The 19,985-nt window shown below is 47.6% G+C and overlaps 1 protein-coding gene across 2 annotated transcripts in view; it reads left to right on the plus strand.

Moving 5' to 3' along the window:
• The window catches only part of ITGB5 (integrin subunit beta 5), a 60,315-nt gene that overhangs the window by 18,374 nt on the left and 21,956 nt on the right, over nucleotides 1–19,985 (plus strand). For both annotated transcript variants that reach the window (XM_061370030.1, XM_061370031.1), the window contains 6 exons: nucleotides 3,100–3,268; nucleotides 9,262–9,423; nucleotides 10,783–10,878; nucleotides 11,947–12,036; nucleotides 14,950–15,084; nucleotides 18,300–18,729. In XM_061370030.1, the coding sequence (XP_061226014.1) occupies nucleotides 3,100–3,268; nucleotides 9,262–9,423; nucleotides 10,783–10,878; nucleotides 11,947–12,036; nucleotides 14,950–15,084; nucleotides 18,300–18,729 (1,082 nt within the window). The remainder of the gene's footprint in view (nucleotides 1–3,099; nucleotides 3,269–9,261; nucleotides 9,424–10,782; nucleotides 10,879–11,946; nucleotides 12,037–14,949; nucleotides 15,085–18,299; nucleotides 18,730–19,985) is intronic.

Below are 19,985 nucleotides of genomic sequence, written 5' to 3' on the forward strand. Positions count from 1 at the left end.
CTACAGGAATCAGTGCCCAGTTCCGTGAACATGCATCCTGTGAGTTTTCTGTATGAGAGGCAGATAAAGAGAGCTTGCAGCAGCTATGAGTTTTTGGGCTAACCAAGCATTGACCAAGCATTTGGCATCTCATTGCACATTGACTATTGACCAGACAAAATTATCTGTATTCTCTTTTTACCAGTTCTGTTGAGAGAGGAGAGTCAAATTGATTTTTAACACTGAAAACTCGTGCTTTGGCCATGAAGCGTAGATAAAAGTGGCTGTTGACTGAGCCACCATGGCGCTGTACATCATGCTCTTCATAGCTCTTTCCCCCATAGATTTGGCATGGCTTTAGAGGGATGTTCTCAGTCGTCTCTATCATCATCAGTCTCCATCAACCATTAATGCTGCTCAGGGGCTGAGGGCTGGGTTTCACTGTGTTTTGCTGGTTTGATTTAATTTAAGTGGCATGGCTTTTGCTGGGCGAAACAGCGACACATGGAAGAGGGGAGAGGTGAGAGAGGAGGAGAGAATGGAGCTAGATAACTCTGCAGCAAGGCCTGCCTGAAACTGACAATGCCTTCTTATCAAGGGCATCCAGAGCTGTTGCCTGAGCTTTTCCCACTGTGATCAGACTAGTTGCATGTTGGTTTTGTTTTACCCAGTTGGTTGCTTTTCTGTTCATGGGTTACACTGAGCCAACCTGATATTGGCAAACCATTTAGACAGGATTGCCCAGTGAAGCTTTCCTGATGGGTCTTCCATTCCCATTGCCATCTGTCTCCTTGTCACCCAATCCAGGGGACCTATAGGGATGCTGGGGAGGGACTCTTCATTAGGGACTGTAGTGATAGGACAAGGGGTAATGGGTTCAAACTTAAGCAGGGGAAGTTTACATTGGACATAAGGAAGAAGTTCTTTACTGTTAGGGTGGTGAGGCACTGGAATGGGTTGCCCAGGGAGGTTGTGAATGCTCCGTCCCTGGCAGTGTTCAAGGCCAGGCTGGACGAAGCCTTGGGTGGCATGGTTTGGTGTGAGGTGTCCCTGCCCATGGCAGGGGGGTTGGAACTTGATGATCTTAAGGTCCTTTCCAACCCTAACTAGTCCATGATTCTATGATTCTATGCTGACTACCCATTGTTCTCTGGTGGCCTCACCATCCCATGCCTGCCTTGGGAGCAGGCTGTCACTACTGCCGGGTGACTTGCTGATGTGGTGGTGAGGTGAGTTGTCAGGTGTGGTTTGTTTGCAGCTGTCTCTAGTATCAAAGCAGACTTTGTCCAGTGGCCTGCTCAAACCTAAGAAAAGCTGCAAATAAACATGAGCTGCAGTGGGTGTTTTTGCCCCCTGTCCAGGCTCTGTCCTCCTCCTTACAGTAATGGCTCTCCTGCAGGTCTGGCTGAGATCCCTTGTGCTTCCTCCATCTACCCCAGCTTGCTGCTTGCCCCTGCTGCTAGCTCAGCATCCCAACTGGGACCTCCCAGGGAGCTAGGATGTGGCCACTTGCAGCCACAATATCACTGAGAAGAGATAATACAAAGGAAACAAACACTAAATTAAAAAAAGATAAGGACAGCGCAGTGTTAGACTGAAGACCTAATTGCCCATCTATCTGTGTACACCCTGTGAAGGTTACAGCCTGAGATAACCCACCCACACTTCTGCATCCCCTTGCATAGTCACTTGGATATTCATTGCCTGTCCTGCTGCTGCCAGCAGCTTCTGCCAGCAGACCTGAAGCGCAAAACAAACGAAAAAGGATTAAGTTATACATCTTCACGGGAGATGGAACCCTGTAGTGTGTCAGTGTTTTCTTTCTGCACAAGGGATCTGGCAAAGTGTGCACCCAGATGTATCATGTGGGTTAAGGACTGCTTGCTGAGACTCTGCAGTGTAGAGGTTTCAGACATTGCAAACTCCTTGTCTTGGCCCTAGATGCGAGCAGGATACAAGTTTGAACAAGGTGCTGATCACAAGGGATGGCTGTAATTGCCAACTGGGCCCAGGGCAATGGGACCTGCCCAATGGCTAGGTGTGTGCATAGCTGTGCAGGGTCCCAGGATTTGAGTTCCCAGTGGTGGTAAATTGTAAATACTTCTTTGTGTAAAACGCCTCTTACAACTTACCCATAGTGGGTCATGTGTCAGCAGAGGCCTTTAATTGTTCTCCAGGCTTTATCTTTGAAGATAAGAGTGAATTAGTGCCAGCCCAACTCCTTTTTAAACACATTTTCTTCTTAACCCTTGTCTTCCCTCTTCCCTCCACTAATTTCCCACACCACGGGAGCTGCTCTGCTGTGCTCTCCCGACCATGTGGCGAGCACCAAAGCTGCCTCCTGATAGTTCTGTACGGAAAAAAGAAGTTTTCCTGGTAAGCTGCTAAGGCATTTCTTTGCCTTAGGGTGCCCCTCCAACCTTTCTGCTTCAGCAGCACTCTGGAAAGTGGAGATGGTGTTTGCTCATCGGCTCACAGTGAGAGTGGGAAGGCGCATGCTAGTTATTAATGCAACTCATGTTGGGCAATTGCCAGGTCACTGGTGATGTGCAGTGAGTGGCATGTATTGCCAAGAAAACTGGATAACAAAGTGAAATGCACATTGAAAAATAGGGGAAAAGTAGCTCTTGGCAGTAATGTGCTTCTGTGGTGCCCTTTGACACCAGCCCACCCTTTCTGCTGGTGTGAGGCACAGCTCACACCACCCTCCCAGGCTACAGGGGAGGGTGATTTTGCCAAAACACACCCTCTGTATCCTGCTCTGTGAATTCCCAATGTGAAAACTGCCTTATGGGTGCTGAAAAAGCAGAGCCACATGGCCCAGGGCAGGCTGGTGCCTGGTGTCTCCGCTCACACCTTACATAGAGAGAAATGTTTGGTCTTGGTGAGATCTTTGAGAACTTCAGCTGCTCAAAGATCCTGGGAGAAACAAACAAAAGGGTCTCTACTGTGGAGGTATGTGGATAAATAACCAGAAATAAAAGTGTCCAAAACATGGAGCCTTGGGAGCCACTTCATCCCTCTGAACAGGTGACCAGCCTGGTAGAGCTGAGAGCTTCTGCAGCTCTTGGCTGCTGGTGTGGTTCCTCCCAGTTGACCACTCTTCTGTTGCTCCTGCAGTTACAAGCTGTTCCCTAGTTGTGTCCCATCCTTTGGCTTCCGCCACCTCCTGTCCCTAACGGATAAAGTCGACCGTTTCAATGAAGAAGTTCAGAAACAGAAGGTTTCTCGCAACCGAGATGCTCCAGAGGGTGGTTTCGATGCAATTTTGCAGGCTGCTGTGTGCAAGGTGAGTCGCTCTGATTTCTGTGGGTTTAAGCAAGGCAAAAGAGGAGGGAATTTCTTCTGCTCTGTTCTTTTACCAGGATGGAGCTTCAGTATGACATTTCTTGGAAGTAACTACTAATTTTTTCTTACAATACCCAGTAAAATGCGTTGAAAAGTAGAGGCTATTGTTTTCATGCTCTTTTGTACATGAACAGGCAAAGAAAAAAAGGTTGATTTTTTTCTTCTTTAAAGTGGGTAAAAATGGAGCTTTTGCAAATGCAAATTCAGGGCTGAGATTTCACCACATGGTTAGACTTGTGGGCACTGATCCCTGAGCACTCTGGCTGAAATCCTTTAAGGTTCATGTATACTTGTGTGCAGCAGCACTGTGTGTCAGCTTAATGCGTTTCTGAACCACATGTCAATCAGATCTTGCAGTGGTTGACTCATATTGAGGGTTGGAGCTGGTTCCTGCTGCTTGTACCTGCCCCTTTTGTGTGTGGGGCAGGATGATCCCACCTTCAGGCGCTGATAGCCTGTTCTCCCTCTTTGTCAGCAAAACTGGAGCTATTAGCAGTGATTGAAGATAGAGTTCATCAGCTTGGTGCCATGGTAGCCACATCCTTAGGATTTTTTAAAATGTTTACTTGAAGATCTTTCTGGAACAAGGAGGTGGGTTGTTCTCCATCCCTTTGTGCATCAGGAATGGAAGAGTTTGCTCCCCTTCACTGTGTGGCTGAATATCCCTGCCTGCCAGGGATGGCTCTGGTTGCTTCTTTTCCTTCTTGACTACAGTCAAGTTTGGGTTTTGTTTGATCCAGGCTTGCGTAGTCCTTTCATTAGCTGTGTTTTCTTCTGGGTCTGGATTTTGGGAGCCAGGAGATAAGCATCGTCTGCGGGAGTGATAGGATGCAGGCTTGTGGGAAAACAGATTTTCCCTTACCTTGGTTGGCTTCATTTATGTTTCATGCTTTCGGCAGGACTTAACCTGCTCCACTGGATCTGATGCCACGCAACAGTCAACTTCCCTCTCTGAGCCTGGCACAGGTATTGCTGGCACAACTGCAGCACTTCTCCCAATACTCTGGGCATAATGTGCTTCTCAGTTTTGCAGAGACGGCTCTCATGGTTATAGAGACATACCAGGATGGTGACTCAGTTGTGCCACCCACCGTGTAGATTCTGTGGTCCCTCCCTCCATGTTATTGCAAAAATGGGACAACATTGTCCTATGGTACAAAAATACTGTGATGTCTGTCATGAGGGCTCATTTTGGAGGTGGTGGTAGAAGACAGGAGACTTGCAAGACGATTTCTGCACATTTGTGCCGTCTTAAACTATCGGTAAGGACCAAAATCTTCTACTGTCATTTCTGAGCGCACAGCCTGGTCCCTACTAAATTTATAATATAAGTTTAGATGCACGTACCATCTAAATTCTGGATGCCCTCTAGGAAGGGTGAGCAGAGGTGAGTGTGTGCGCTTCCATGGCTCTTGGCATGATTTGGCAGGTGATGACAGAGGAATTTCTGCAGCCGTGGGAGTTAATTAATTATTGGAGCTTGGGTGTGGGAAAGAAAGTCCATGGGACCGGTGTGTGAGGCAGGAGAAACGGCTGCATCATGACTTGTGCTGCCTTGGCAGCCCCTTGCTGCGGGTGGAGCAGCTGCCTGTTAATCACAGGTGTGAGCAGCAAACGCTCTGTCCATCCAGACTTAGAACAGCCAAAATTTCAGGTCAGCTGATTGACCTCCTAAGCTCCATAGCCAAAATGGGGACTTAGTGGTTTATTTCCCTCAAAATGGCCCAGGCTGGTCTGCAGATGTGGGTTGTGGTGGGGCGCAGCAACGTCAAGGAGATGAAGGTGGCAGACATCTGGGATGGCAGTGAAATGTTGCTTCCTGATGAGGATGATCTTTGCATCCAGTGGTGATTAAGGAAGCATCATAGTGACTAAACCCTGCACAGACAGTAGTTTCTAGTAAGTCAGGAACTATTTTCCCCTGATGCAGGGAGAGCAGCATAGAGATATCTTGGTGACTTCTGGGGTGAGTTTCTTCATCACTACTGTGGCACCCCATTGCATCTCACTGGCATGTTCAAGCTTCTTCCAGCTTTAACCCTCTCTATCATATTCATGACCCAAGATTTAGGGCAGTTATGACCTTAGGAAGTGCCCTACCTTCAGGGTGAAGGAGGATGCTGACCATGAAGTAGTTTGTGTTCAGCAGCAGAGTACATGGCATCAAGGGGGACATCCCAGAGAAAGCTGGCCAAGGCATTCCAGACTCTTGCTGTTTCCAAGCCACAGTGTCCAAGTGTGGTCTTCTCCTCCTCTTCAGGCAGTGAGATGTCAGAAACAATACCTACTCTGTTGACTAGGTATTTACATACTGTAATTCATATAAAGCATTTCTTCTGCATGAGCTGTCTAAGAGCTCTGTAATGATCAAATAATTTTTTTGGCCTGGTTTTCCACCCAAGGAGTGGGGAAAGTTTGTACAGCTAATACAGACTAACAAGCAAGCTCAGGGCTTGGCTTGTTTCTGAAAGATGAAGATATGGTAAATGTTATTCTGGAGGCAATGAAGAGCCAGAGACAATAAGCCTTTATCCTGATGCTAAAATGGTAAGCCAGGAATATTAATCAACCTTCTGTAATTACATTTTCTATCTCTGGTATTTCGGTCTTCTGCCATTTTTAAAGTGCAAGCATCACATGGCTCAGTGGTATGTATAAATTCCAGACCTTACATAGTAAGATGCAGCAAGGAGATAATGCTGTATTAGAAAATAAAGTGTCTTTTGAAATAGATTTGATTGATGCTTGCTAGACTGGTACATGGAGATGGCCAAGACATCTGGGTGACACAGAGGTGTCTTTCAGAGCTATGCCAAATGAAGGTTTTGGCTTTTAATCTCTAAGGAATACTTGTCTTGTACCTCTATCTGTTTCTTCCTTCCAAAAAGGTCGCACCTGGGAAAGGGTTGGGGTTTTACACATACTGATGAATCCAGGGGGTTCTTCTGGCAGTTGATCTCTTGGCAATTGAGCTGTTTTCACTCAGCACCCAATGCCTAAATTTAGATATTTATGCCAGGCTTGGAAATACTGGTGCTGGGTTTTGCAGCCTTTTCAAAATGATTTAGAGGGCTGAGCTGAGACAGCTGTGCCAGTTTTGCCAGTCACTCTTGGCTCTAAGTGAGAAGCTGTTCTTTTGGGGTACGGGAGGCAACTGCAGCTGGTTGTAGGAGTAGGGGCAGAATAAGTAGCATGCCCAGCCCTGTAGTGACATGTCTTCTCACCTCACCCTGCTTTGGGTCAGGTCCCACCCCTGCTTTCAAAATCCTTTGTATCCCACGAGGATCAAAAACCAGATGAGGGGCAGATGTCAATGCAGGGGTTTTTGTTCAACAGTCCCAGTCCAGTAAAAATAAATGGAAGTCTCTTTGGTTATTTGTTTTAAGCAGAGCAGAGTGCTGCTCTGGATTTCACAGTGGAAACTGCATGCTGAAGAGCTGTATTTTCCAACACCTGGAAGCTGCTGATGGAGGCAGAGTGAGATGTGGCAGCTCCTTGGTGTGCTAGCTTCTCCGGGCACGTTTTCCATAGGTCTTCAGCTCTTTCAGCGTGGCATTGACACTAACTTGGCCACCCCACCTGAGACAACCCAGTCTGATGCTCCAAGCCATCAAATGTTCTCAGTGCCCAGATACTGGCACTGGAACTGTGGGTGCTTGTTGCTTTTTGGAAGCTGAGTTGCTGAACTGAGCAACCAAAGTTATTTTGATGTTGTTTACATATGAAACAGTGAGTTGGAGGCACAGAGAGTTTGTCTGTCTGTGATTGCAAGGTGGGCTTAGCAAGCAGGCGAACAGCAGCATCACACTTGAGGTGGCTTCATAGCTGCTGCTTCAGTGCAGCTCGTTTTCTTTGTGCATAGTGCATTTCTAAGGAAATGAAACTCAGATTAATCCTTTTAATCTCTTTGGGAGTTTCTTGGCCTAAATCATTAAAAAAAGAAACAAACCAGCTTTCGATATGCTGGTGGCTGAGTAGACCAAGAGCTGCCTCTTGCATTGCAAACATTGTAATCATTTTTGGGTGAATTCTTAAGAAATTACATTTGGGGATGAAGATTTTGCCTTTTATCTAGTGGGGTCACTTCAGTAGAATGACTTCTGCTTCCCAGAGCAAAAAAGCCCTCATTCCACACTGAGCTGGACTGTAATGTGCTGGTATATGTCAAAGAATGTGAGTTGCCAAAGATTTCTTCCTATGGGCTATGTGTGTTGTGTGGGTCTTTAAAATGCCATTAAAATAAAAATACCTTCTGCATTAGAGAGGAAAAATAAATCTACTCTGGAATAGTGTCCTTGAAGTAAGAGTTTTATATTTGTTGGAAAGATCAACAGGCTTTGGGCTATGAGTCACATTTGCAGGCGAAAATTGTACTGGCGGCTGTGATTCCACACCCTTCTGCCTGTTCTGCCCTCTTGCCATGCCCATGCCAACTCTTTCTGTAGGAAGTATCTTTACAACTGGGCTATGGCAGCCCATAGGCTAGTATCTTAATGTAAAACAAGGCAGAGTTCAGATTCTGCTGAATAAGCTGAGCAATAAGCTCTCAAGGAGTCAGTTATATTCATCTGTGCTGGATTCCCATCAGTAAGCTTTTACCAGCTTTTCCCCATCCCTTTGCAAGGGATTTGTGCTGTGTTGCTTTGAGTTGGGGGCTGGAGGGAGGGGGATGCTGGATGTGTGTGGGGAGGGAAGATCTGGAGCTGCATCTTTGCCAGCAGATAGGTAGGGTACTCAGCCCAAGGGGAAGCTGTGGGAGACTGGGCTCTCTGGCTCTGGTCTCTGCCATGGCAGGAGCCAACCTTGGCCTGCCTGGCTTGGCAAGGACCTGGCAGCAGGAGCAGCCAGAGAACACAGGGGAGTGTACTGCAGTGCTATGGTTTCCAAAAATTTCCTTTGCGCTTCTCTGTTTCCTTCAATTCCATCACAACAAACTGCTTCAGCTTGCTGTTGTAGGTACAGACCTGCTTCTCAGGCCAATGCAAAGCTGGAAACCTGGGGAAGCTCCATGGGAAAGAAATGTTTAATAACTAAATCTTATTCCTTTACTTGGAAAAAATCTGTCCCTGCATCTCTTTCTATTGCAAAAATGGTGGTAATGTCTGGTCCTTGTGCTGTCTTTAACATTTCAGTGCTTGCATAGGGACCGCTAGAATTAACATGTTTTTAAATAGGCAGAAGTTGCTCACAGCAGAACTGTGGGAGGCAGTTGTGCTTGGATTAGTGCAGTCAGCCTCTGCCAAAGGTCCTGCTGCTGCACTGTGCTCCAGCTGTGGGTGTCCCTGCTCTTTTGGGCTGTGGTGCAGGGGAGATGGAGCTGTTTGGGGCAAGTGAAGTAGTGCACAACAAAAGCAGGAGGTTTGGAGACACCATGGCTTCCAGAAGATGTGAGCAGAAAGGGACCAGAGCAAAGTGCCTGTGCATGTGTGTTGTTGCACAAAAGCCAGTCCCCTTAGGCAGGAACCTACTTTGTGCATCACAGCTCAGAAACTGCCTTTAAGAGCAGGTGGTAATGAAAATGCTGAGTGAGGGTATTGCAGTTGTTGCTGTTGCCTTGGCTGCTCCACAGAACCGAGGAAAAAAGGTCAGATTAAATGTGTGTGGAGGAAGCTGGCAGGTCTCCTTTGGCTGTAAAAGCAGCTGAAATTCTTATTCTTGGAGCTGGGTAGAGAAGGTCTGGTGGACAGTTCACATACCTCCTCATGCCTTTTTAAGTAAGTGTCCTGGAAGGAGATGCTGGGAAGTGCTCACTGGGCCCCTGATATTTTGTTTTCTTATCAGGGCTGGGAGGACAGGAGCATGGTACTCCTCTAATTAGTGCTAATGGGTCTGCTGCTGGCTGGGCATGTTGTCTGGGACCATGTGTGGGGCGAGAGGTGAGATATGGGGTTGGCAGGGGCAGACCGGCTGTCTCATGGCTTTGTTTTCCCCCAGGAGAAAATCGGCTGGCGTAAGGAGGCATCTCACCTGCTGGTCTTCACAACGGATGATGTGCCTCACATAGCCCTGGATGGGAAGCTGGGGGGGCTGGTGCAGCCCCATGATGGCCAGTGCCACCTGAATGAAGCCAACGAGTACAGTGCATCCAGCCAGCTGGTGAGGAGAGACATGTGGTCCAGCCCTTGGAGACCTTGGGGAGTTGGTGGACCTCTCTAGAGACCAGCCATTCCTGACTCCTGCAGCTTCTGGCAAATACAGTGCCTGACCAGCATGGTTTCACCTGGTTCTGCAATTTGCAGATAAAATTTGCTGTTCCCCTTGGGCATCCCCTGCAGTGAATGCTCCTGTGAGTTAAGACTTTACCGAGTTCCTCCAGGGCTTATTGCAAGGGAGGGAAAAGTAACTCAGAAGAGCATCAGATTTTGCCTGCAAAGCATAGAGGAAACAAAAAAATTATCCCTTTTCTAAAATGTCCAGTGGACTCTCAGCTTCTCCCTAACATAGGTCTTGGTAACAAACAGGCAAGGTTGCCTTTCTTGGTTTTCATTTAAACTCAGTGGAGAACGCTTCCAGGATGAATAAGTAATTGCTTGCTGCCTTATTATTACATCCTTCTTCAGAATGGCCCTTTACTCAGCAGATCACAAGTACTAATTATGATTTTTGTTCCTGGATGGCTGTCACCCTCTAAGGGGAGGTGTGTTCTGAATGCCTGTATTATGGGCAGAGGCTAGGCTCCATGAGAAACCCCTTTGCACCCACCTGTGCAATCCTAGCAAGCATATACACAAGGGAGCACAGCTGCCAAACTGACATGCAGTTGACATTGCCAGGCTGGCGTGTGGATGCTGCCTTAGTGTTGTCCGTGTTTGAGTCTTGGAGGCTTCCAATCAGCCCTCTAGTCTGCAAGGAAATGAGGTGTTTTTCCCTGAGGAAGGCACTCGAGAAGCAGCTGGGGGTTTTAAACTCAAGCTGGTCACTTGAAACTGAGTTCTGGTTCATTGTTTTGTTGCTTGTGCATAGCTAGAGCACCTATCTTCCTGCCACCCTCTCTGTCACGAAAGTCTGAAGAATTAAAGAGCTTATTGTAATCTCTTTATGGTTCCAGTGTGCAGAAAGAACAAGCAATGGATGTTTCCACTTCAACAGAAAAATCATACATTCAGTCCTATGTCCCTGCCTTGCATCCCTTGATGCAAGATAGCATCCCTTGATGAAGATAGTAGCCAGTTTATTACACATGTGAGTCTGCCGATGGCAAAGCAGAAAGAGGAAGGAAAGAAAACCAGCTGATGGTGTTGTCAGTCATATATTCTACTGAAGGGTGAAGCAGAAATATCAAAAAGATGACAGAATTTCTGCTATTTTACTTGGAATCATGGTGATACATCAGGGACTTAATTCTACAGTGAAACATGCCATGTGTCTGGAATGAATTTTCCTGTTGAAGAGCAATGAAATTAGTCTTTGTTTCTGTGTTACCCATCAGTTTTCCTGCCCTTTTTTTGCACCTAGGATTATCCTTCCCTGGCACTTCTTGGGGAGAAACTTGCTGAAAACAACATCCACCTGATTTTCGCTGTTACAAAAAGTCATTACATCCTGTACAAGGTAAGTGCTACCGAGCTGCCAGGGCTGAGGGGGGGATTTAAAAGCCACTTGGAAGCATCTTCCTGCCTGGCAGCCGCAAGCATATGTGTGTGCAGCCACAAGCACAGATGTGTGCAGCTGCAAATACATGTGTGCATGGCCACATGCTGCCCGCAGGGCTGGCAGATGCAGGCAGATGCAGGCAGGCGAGGCTCAGCCCTCTGTCCATCCCCACAGTCCTTTCAGCAGAAAGCACTAAAGCTTCTTAGAGCAAACAGATATATATGTTAGTGAGCATGTGAAAACCTAAAATAGACTCCAGCTTAATCCTGATGTTCGGATGGCTGCCAGCCATGCAGCGTGCGAGAGAGCAGAGACCTGTTCAGCCCATTCTGCAGTGACTTAATCCCATTACCTAATCGCGTGCAGAGTTTCTGCCCAGCTGTGTTTTTCCATCACAGAGTCCAGGGCCCTTATGTGCCACATACAACTTGAACTTCTCTCACCATGCCTGCTCTTCCCTCTGAAAGGAGGAGGTGATGTGAGCCTGTGTCTAGCACTGCCCTATGGGCTTTCTTTCTAACGGGTGCAGGGGAGGTGTTTGAGGCGGGGTTGTTTTCGGAAACCTCTGCTTCGGCTCTCAAGGCTTGAGCTAAATCAACAAGCAGCCGCGTTGCTAAGGTCGAGACGCTGCTGTTCGCCGGCGGAGAGCAGGAGGGCTGAGCTCATTCTCCACCCCCTCTCCAGGGATGCTTGAGGTCTGAGGCGAGACGGGACAGCCGCACCTCCCTGCCTGTGGTGCCGGCTCTCCAGGGAGCACAGCTGCTGGGTCTTGCCTCCTCCGGCAGCAGTTGCACGTCTGTTAGTCCCTGTCCCGTGGCTGTGAGCTTCGTTCAGTGTCTGACGTGTGGCATTAGCTATGCTTTGCTTTCAAAAGCTCCACGTTAATGGGAGCCAACCCATACTGTGTACACCACCAGACAATGGGGCAGGGTGTGTGGCCGGTGTTCCTGACATGGGGTTGTTCCCTTCTCACCCTCTGCTTTACTCTCTGCATTTTCTTTAATTATTTATTTTTTTTCCCCCAAGAACTTCACTGCCTTGATTCCTGGGACAACAGTGGAGATCTTGCACAAAGACTCCAAGAACATCATCGAGCTGATTGTCAAGGCCTACAACGTAAGTGCATTTAATACCACAGCTGCTGCTATGTGAAGTGCCAAGAGCTCTGCTGGCTTGCCTCTCCCCAGCGTGTTCCACCCAGCTTGGCCACCTCCCTCCACAGTCCTTCGCACACTGCTGGAGCTGGGGTATCCACCTTTGGGATGGAAACAAGGTGTGTGAGGTGGAGAAGGAGCAAGGCATACCCAAGGGACCCTGCAGCACAGCAGAGATTTCACCCCACATCTCTTGTGAGAAGAATTACCTTCAAAATACAGTCCTGATTTAAAACAATTCTCTCTAAACACCCTAACAATAGGTAAAATAGATTGTTTCTTTGCTATCTGATGTTCAGAGGCCTCCTGAGGTTGTGTGACCAGGCTTCAACTGAAGTCATATCCTTTTGCTGGTCTCCATGCAGCACAAATTGGTTCTCAGCACCCCATGAGCATCACCATCTCTCTTGGGTCCTAAACAAGCCCTGCCTGTGTGGCATTGCCAGTGCAGCCTGGCATGCTGCAATGGGTCCTATGGAAGACAGCAAAGGACCTGCAGTTGTACTGCTGACCTGATGTTGTCCATCTCCATGGAAATTAGAGGAGTAACTCATTTGGAAGCAGCTAAATTGCACATTTTTGGGGTAGTTAATTGTTGACATTTCTGTTGACTTCTCCCTTAATTCTTATGGGTCAGCTCTTCATGCTTGTGGGAGGATATTGCTGTTTTGGTGCTGGGCATGGAGATCTGACCCCATAATGTATCAGCCTTCAGGTAAAGTTCTTCAGTTTTTGATGGCTGCAAGCTCTTCTTCTTGGTACTATGTTCATTAACAAGAGTGAGGAAGTACTTCTTTGGAGGAGTTTACACCTCCAGAGGTGATGTAGGATTGTGCTGTGCTTTGTGTGACCTGTAACATTCATCTTTCCTTCCCCTACATCTCCCTGCAGTTAAAGCAGCATTTGTTTGTGCCCTTAGGAAGAATGCTTCCCAAAGCTGCACCCTCTGAGGAAAGGCAATAAGCAGCTAACACTGCTAATGAGGCCTTGGAGATCCTGCAAAACAAAAGCCCAGTTGTCCCAGTTTGTTCCCTTGAGGAAGGAGGATTTTTGTGACTAAGATGCTTTGCTAGGGAGAAAGAAATGAACATTCACTCCACATTGGCTTTGCTGGGTGGGTATGGGTTGGACCCCTGGGCATGCTGCTGGTAGCTGGCAGCTCCTGTCTGTGCTGTGGGCAGCCTGGCGCTGCATGAAACCTGGTACCGCCGAGCCTGTTTCCTATTGGTAGCTTTGTTTTCTTCCTGGAGTGAAGGAGGAATTCTCACTGAGGGAGAAGGTTAAAAGCTCTGTTTCTCAAGTGGGAGTGAACCTTTTTATATTCCTTACGGAAAGGGAACAGCCTGGAGAAACTTCTGTATGTGATGGGGACCATCTTCTTTTCAACCAAAAATCAGTCTATCATTCTCAACCGAAACCATTCAGTGATTCTGTGATTCCCCTGTGGGGTGGCAGTGGCTGGTGCTCTGGGCCGGGGCTCAGGCTCTCCTCTCCTGGGCTCAGCCTCTCCACTTTAGTACTTTGGCCATCTCTGGTCCAGTCTCATCTGTTTCCCTCCACCAATGTATACATCTGACTTGCTCAGGGCTTATGTTACCCCTGAGATCCCTTTCCCCCATCTTTTCTTCATGTCACCTCTCCCTCATCTTCCAGAAAACAGGGACTGCTTTTTTCTCTGCCCTCACTTAGGAAAAAAAACCTTGGCCTGGTGTCCTGTCTTCTGCCTAGATTAGATGCTTTGGGCAAGAAGTTGGGAGAGTGCATCAGTGTGACAGCTGATTTCTATGGGATAATTTTGGGCAGAGCAATATGCCTTTACTGGCATGCACAGCATTCAGTCCATGGGCAATGAATGTTCTGTGTGGTCCAAATTGCCACCCTATGGTGGCTCCTCCATTTACAGCAGAGAGATGGGAAATTATTCCTTGCTTTCCTCAAGGGCTGTTTAGATTCACCTAGCAAAAACTCATCTATTTCCTTTCTCTTTCCAACAGCATCAGCTCTTTGCTGGCATGTGAACCCTGGGTTTGTTGTCACATGGACTGGCAAAAGGTCTGAACTAGCACTTTTCCTTAATCTGGACACTTTATTGAGGCCTGAGGACAAGGAGGAGAAGGATGGAGCTGCAGGCTGGCTTTGGAAAATAAATGTTTGTACAAAAAGCTCCATTTTGCAAACCTTTGTCGTTTTTGGACACCACTCTTAAAAAAATCAGTTCCAGCCGTTGGAAGAGTTAAGCAAAACAATGTCGTTCTGAATTAATACTCATAAACTCCATTTTGGTTTGACCTTAAAAATCTGTGTGTGCAGCAGGGTGGAGAAATGAGAAGCAGAAGAAATGGGGTAGGAACATACCAAAACCTCTCTGATGGAAAAGACTTTTCATTTTGAAAAGTTTTGCAAAAAAAGAAGAGACTCCTCACCCTCCCCACCATGGGGGTGTTTTCAGCTGATGCACCTGAAAGGGCACTTTTTGTTTGGCATTGTCTCCTGAGAGGGAAAATACATTTTTCTGACCAGTTGGGTGAAATCTAGAAAGCAGGACAGAGTCAGTGCAGTTTTACAGCTTCTTTGTGCTATATGTTATGTGTCACAGGAAGACTGCCAGTGGAGAATCAGGCTTTGCACTTTACTAAGGGGCTGGTTTATGGGGAGGAGGACATGCAGATGTGGGCATGAGACTCTGACCGTTAGCTCAGAGATGCTCCATTTATGCCCAACCCAAATGTCAGTGTATGTGCAGGGGTGATTTTTTTTTCATATAGGTGCAGAGAGGTCCTAGCCACTGTCTGGAAACATCAGGAGAAGAGATTGAAGCAGAAGAAACCCGCTGGCTTTGGGAACCTGACAGTGTGCTTTCCTGTTGTGTTTCTAGAGTATTCGGTCCAAGGTGGAGCTCACAGTCTGGGACAGCCCTGAGGACATTGGCTTGACCTTCACTGCCACGTGCCAGGATGGATTATCCTATCCTGGGCTCAGGAAGTGTGGGGATCTCAAAATAGGAGATACGGTGAGTGTGCCTGTCGGTCTGCGCCCTGGAGGGACTGTTTCACCCTCTGTACAGATGCTTACCTCTCCTGATGAGCGGTCCTGGGCGGTGAAATGCAGCTTTGCTCATCTTCCTCTGCTCTCCTTGTGCCATGTTAATAGAGAAACCCATGGAGAGTGGCTCTGCTAGAAGTGGTTCTGGGTGGTATAGATCAGCCCAAGGTCAGCTGTGAGGAAAGAGGGAGCATGCGTGTCTTGTCTATAGCACCCTGAGCCAAAGGGTCTTGGTCAGGCAGCAGGACAAAATAGTCAAGAAAGGGTGCTTTTTTTTTCTTTTAATCCCATGTATTCACATCACACTGCCATCTGTGACATCTTTATTGCCATGGTCTGCTGGTCTTTTCCTGAGCCATTAAATATTCAAGGTTTTTTTTTGTTATTGTTTGAGAATCCTGGCTTCTGTCAGAAATAGCATGGCCAGCAGGACTAGGGAAGTGATTGTCTTCCTGTACTTGGCACTTGTGAGGCTGCACCTCAAATACTGTGTTCAGTTCCGGGCCCCTCACTGCAAGAGGGATGTTGAGCTGCTGAATGGATCCACAGAAAGGCAATGGAGCTGGTGAAGGGTCTGGAGCACAAGTCTGATGAGGTGACCTGGGGTGTTTAGTCTGGAGAAAAGGAGTCTCAGGGGGGACCTTATTGCTCTCTACAACTACCTGAAAGGAAGATAGAGAGAGGTGACTGGTCTCTGGTGGCAAGCGGAAAGAGTCTCAAGCTGAAACAGGGCAGGTTTAGATTGAATATTAGGAACAATTTCTTCACTGAAAGGGTTACGAAGAATCTGAGCAGGCTGCCCAGGGAAGGGGTTGAGTCACCATCCCTGGAGATATTTGAAAGATGTGGCACTTTTAAGACAGAGTTTAGTGGTGGACTTGACAGCGATATGTTAATGGTTAGACTCCATGATCCTAAGGGCTTTTTCCCACCTAAATGATTCTATGATTCTGTGATTCTAATCTAAACTTGTCTTTCCTGGTGTGAAGAGGTCATGGTTATCTTTAGAGGTATTGCAAAAAAAGACAGGGTACTCAGAAAGGCAGCAACCCTCCTCTTATATGTTCCATTCCTAGGGTTGCTGGATAGTAACACAGATAAAAATACAGTTTGGCCCTTAAATTTAACTGTATACACAGCATAATCCATCCTATGATCGTTTTTATGAGAAATCAGAGAAGCTAACCTTTGATTGTTTTGTTTGCTTGGTATAGAAATATAGATAAATGACTTGTTGGACTGCAGAATGGAGTAGGAAGGCTCAGATAGTGGGGAGCCTTCTCCCCTTCTCCAGTCTTTTTCTGTGTGTGAGGATGCGGGTGCAAGTTTGTTAGCAGCCTGATTGCCTTATTTGAGAAGAGTGACTGCAAACATACCAGAGCTCTAAGCCCTGAGACGTATAAAAATAGTTTGAAAGAGTCAGCAGTAACTGGACTTTTCCCCTGCCAAATAAGGATCAAGCGAAGTGTTAAAAAGGGAGGCTGCCTCTGCTTTTTTAGCTGACTTTCCTGGATCTCCAGTGGGTGATAGGCAGGTAAAAACAATCCCTGTATCTCCTTGTGCCCACAGCATAGCGAGTCCCCAAGGTAGCAGAGTTAATCTGGTGTTTAATCCTGGGCTCCTGGCTTTGGCACAAGCCGGGTGGTCGCTCCAGCCACTGCAGCTCATCCATAAAGGGGTTTGGCGCCGGGTGCAGCAAGGAGCTGGCACTGCTACCTCTCCCATTTTAGGTGCACTTCAGTATCAAGGTGTCTGCACAGGCTGATGTGCCATAGGATCATGGGGGTCCTGTTCCTCCATCCTCTCTTGTTCAGCTGCTGTCTGCCCCATTGCTTCCACATGGATCAAGATTTGACTCCTGCTAAGAAAGTTTCCGCAAAGAGAATAATGCTTTCACCGAGTCCTGATTTCCCGGGGTTTAGTCCTGGGGCAATGGTGAAAGGGAGCAAGATTATCCTGATTCCTTTAGCTTGCTTTCTGATGTCTGTAAATTGAGCTCTTTGGCTAATTGCTTCAGGTTTTAGGAATGGGAGGAGGTCAGGGAGGTTTCCTGGGGGTGTAGGTCCCCTGGCTGGGGCTGGCTGTGGTGCCGCATGGTGGGATGGCACAGGCAGCCAGAGCTTCGTGTTACCCCAAATGTCTCAAGAGAAAAATCATTCACTCCTGATCCCAAGGAAAAGGCCCTGTTTCCTTGGAGTAAGATTAATCCTCTTTGCTAACCAGCAGGTCTAGGCAGCACTGGCTGGCCCCAGACCCAATCCCCACCCCGCAAAACAGCAGGATTATATCATAGGCCAAGCAAGTGGCCATAGGATGCCCTTGGTTTTCCCAAGGAGAAAATCTCTGATACTGAATTGTAGCAACAGAAGATGAGTAGGGGTGTGTATAACCATATAATTAAGTATAACCCTTCTGAAGCCAGTCTCAATAGAAACATCAGTCAAAACTGGCCTGTTAGCAGCATGCTAAAAGCTTGAAACTGTAACTGCTGCACATCTCCATGTGCAGGTCAGGATTCCCATAAAATCTCCTAAACCTGTGATCTTCAGGCACCTTGGGCCTTTGTGCTGTGTCCTTGGTAGTGCTTGGTTCCAACAGAGTTTATTATTTCAGTAGCATAAAACTGGGTTATTTGCCAGAGTTTTGCAGTGTTTGTTTCATGGGAATAGGCAGGTACCTTCCTGCTTCACAGAAACCAAGAGTCTCTGATAGGCAAAATTACTGCTAATGGCTGACAGTGAAGAGTTTTTAAATGTTAAGGTTGCCATATCCCTCGCGGGAGTGGCAAGTGTCAGTGTATTGAGCTGCAGATGCCATCTTTAGATACGCAATTACAGTATCAGAGAATAATAAACTGGATTGGGTTGGAAAGGACCTTAAGATCATCTAGTTCCAACCCCCTGCCATGGGCAGGGACACCTCCCACTAGACAAGGATGCTCAAGGCCCCATCTAACCTGGCCTTGAACACTCCCAGGGATGGAGCTATGGAGCAGAATTGTTTTGGGGGTTTTGCACACCTGGGAGTGAAGTTCAACGTGTTGAGCACAGCCATGCTCCAGGGAATGCTCTGTGGCTTTTCCTGGGGACATTTGCCCTTCCTTCCTGCCTTTCTCCCCAGGGCAATCTTGAGGGGCATTTTGTGTCTGTATGTGTTAACTTACATCTCAACCTGCACCTTCAGGTTTCCTTTGAGGTGGCAGTGGAGGCACGGAGCTGCCCTGCTGAGGACACTTCCCACACCTTCACCATCAAGCCCGCCGGCTTTCGGGACACGCTGGAGGTGGCAGTGACCTACAGCTGCCTCTGTGGCTGCACCAGCCATGCCGCGCCGGCCAGCGGCAAGTGCAGTGGCAACGGGACCTACACCTGCGGGCTGTGCGAGTGCGACGCTGGCTACCTGGGGGCAAGGTGTGAGTGTGAGGAGGGTGCCAACGGGGACATGCACCAGGCCATGTGCCGGGAGGCGGAGGGCAAGCCCCTCTGCAGCGGGAGAGGGGAGTGCAGCTGCAACCAGTGCCTCTGCTACGAGAGCGAGTTTGGGAACATCTATGGGCCCTTCTGTGAGTGTGATGACTTCTCCTGCGCCAGGTACAAGGGAGTCCTCTGCTCAGGTAGGAGCCTTTCCTTCGTCATGCTCTCTGCTTAGTGGGGATGGGGGAACCACCCCAGCATGGGGAAGGCTGCTGGGCTGGTGCATGAAGAGTGTGCAATGCAGTGAAAGAAAGGTTATGCTTCAGTCTATTACTTACTAGAGAAAATCTGTATTAAAGATTCCTAGAGGTGTTTCATGTATAGACTTTTCTGTGCACTGCGAAAACAAGTCATTCATTGGGAAAGATGTATCCAGTCAGCTTTGCTTAAGCAGAGGTAGAGGAGTTATTTAGCTGTGTTTGCTAAAATGGCTTTAATTCCCTCTCAGTCCAAGGTCACATAATTTACCTTGCATGTAATTGGCTGGATTAGCCCTCAGACATAATTCCCTCAGTTGCAGCTGGGTAAAAAGTTATCCTTTGAAATTGTCCTGCTTTCAAGCAAGTAAAATATTTCCATAACTGAAAATCTTGGTTGTAAGCTCAGAAATAGCTATTTTTAATGTTTTCTCCAGGGAAGTGGCATTTTTTGATCCCTGCTGTTTATTTCGCTATGCATGTTTCTGAGATGGGCAATAAGTGATTGGGCACCTTTTGGTTGCAGATTTCTGGATGTTTAAGATGGTCATATCATTAGGTTAGGAGAGAATGTTCATGCTCCTTTTCCTGTAGCCTGGCCAGTGATGCTTTGGCACTGCTGAAGATGGGGCAGATGATAACCCGCCTTTGGCATTGCTCTGGGGCTCCCCACTGCAGAGGGGTACCACCTTCCACAGTGAACATGTCCTGCCCAGGGCTGGGAGGGCTGGGAGAGTCCCTGCTGATGATGCAGGAGCAGAAAGAGGGGTGAACAAGTAGGAAGAAGATATTTGAAAGTGGGGGGGGGGCGGGGGAAATAACCTAAACTGTGAACTAATTAGGTGAAGTACTGCCTGACTCCATATGACCAAATTGTTTTAATAGCATCATTCCACCCCAAAGGAGTATATTTAATAGCAAGCAGGGTAGCGGTGCTGTAAAGAGAGGTTGGAAGTTACTGGTATAGCTGTTGGTACTGCAAGAGAAGGACACCCCTTTGCTCATATTTCCTTTTCATTAGGAGAGCCAGAGCTCTGATGTGCCACAGGAAAGCAAGTTGTGTTCCACCTGCTTTCTTCTGTCCCTGTGCAGGGTTTCTGGTGCTGGGAAGGGCAGCATAGCTGGTTTGGGATTTGCCAGAGTTGTTTAAAGTCATTTAAAAGTCCTTTTTATAGCTATGAAAGAAAACAAAGGGTAGG

The sequence above is a fragment of the Neopsephotus bourkii genome, unplaced genomic scaffold (assembly GCF_033783945.1).
Source record: "Neopsephotus bourkii isolate Nb327-2 ecotype Australia unplaced genomic scaffold, CSIRO-AGI_Nbou_v1 NB_1526, whole genome shotgun sequence".
NCBI lineage: Eukaryota > Metazoa > Chordata > Aves > Psittaciformes > Psittacidae > Neopsephotus > Neopsephotus bourkii.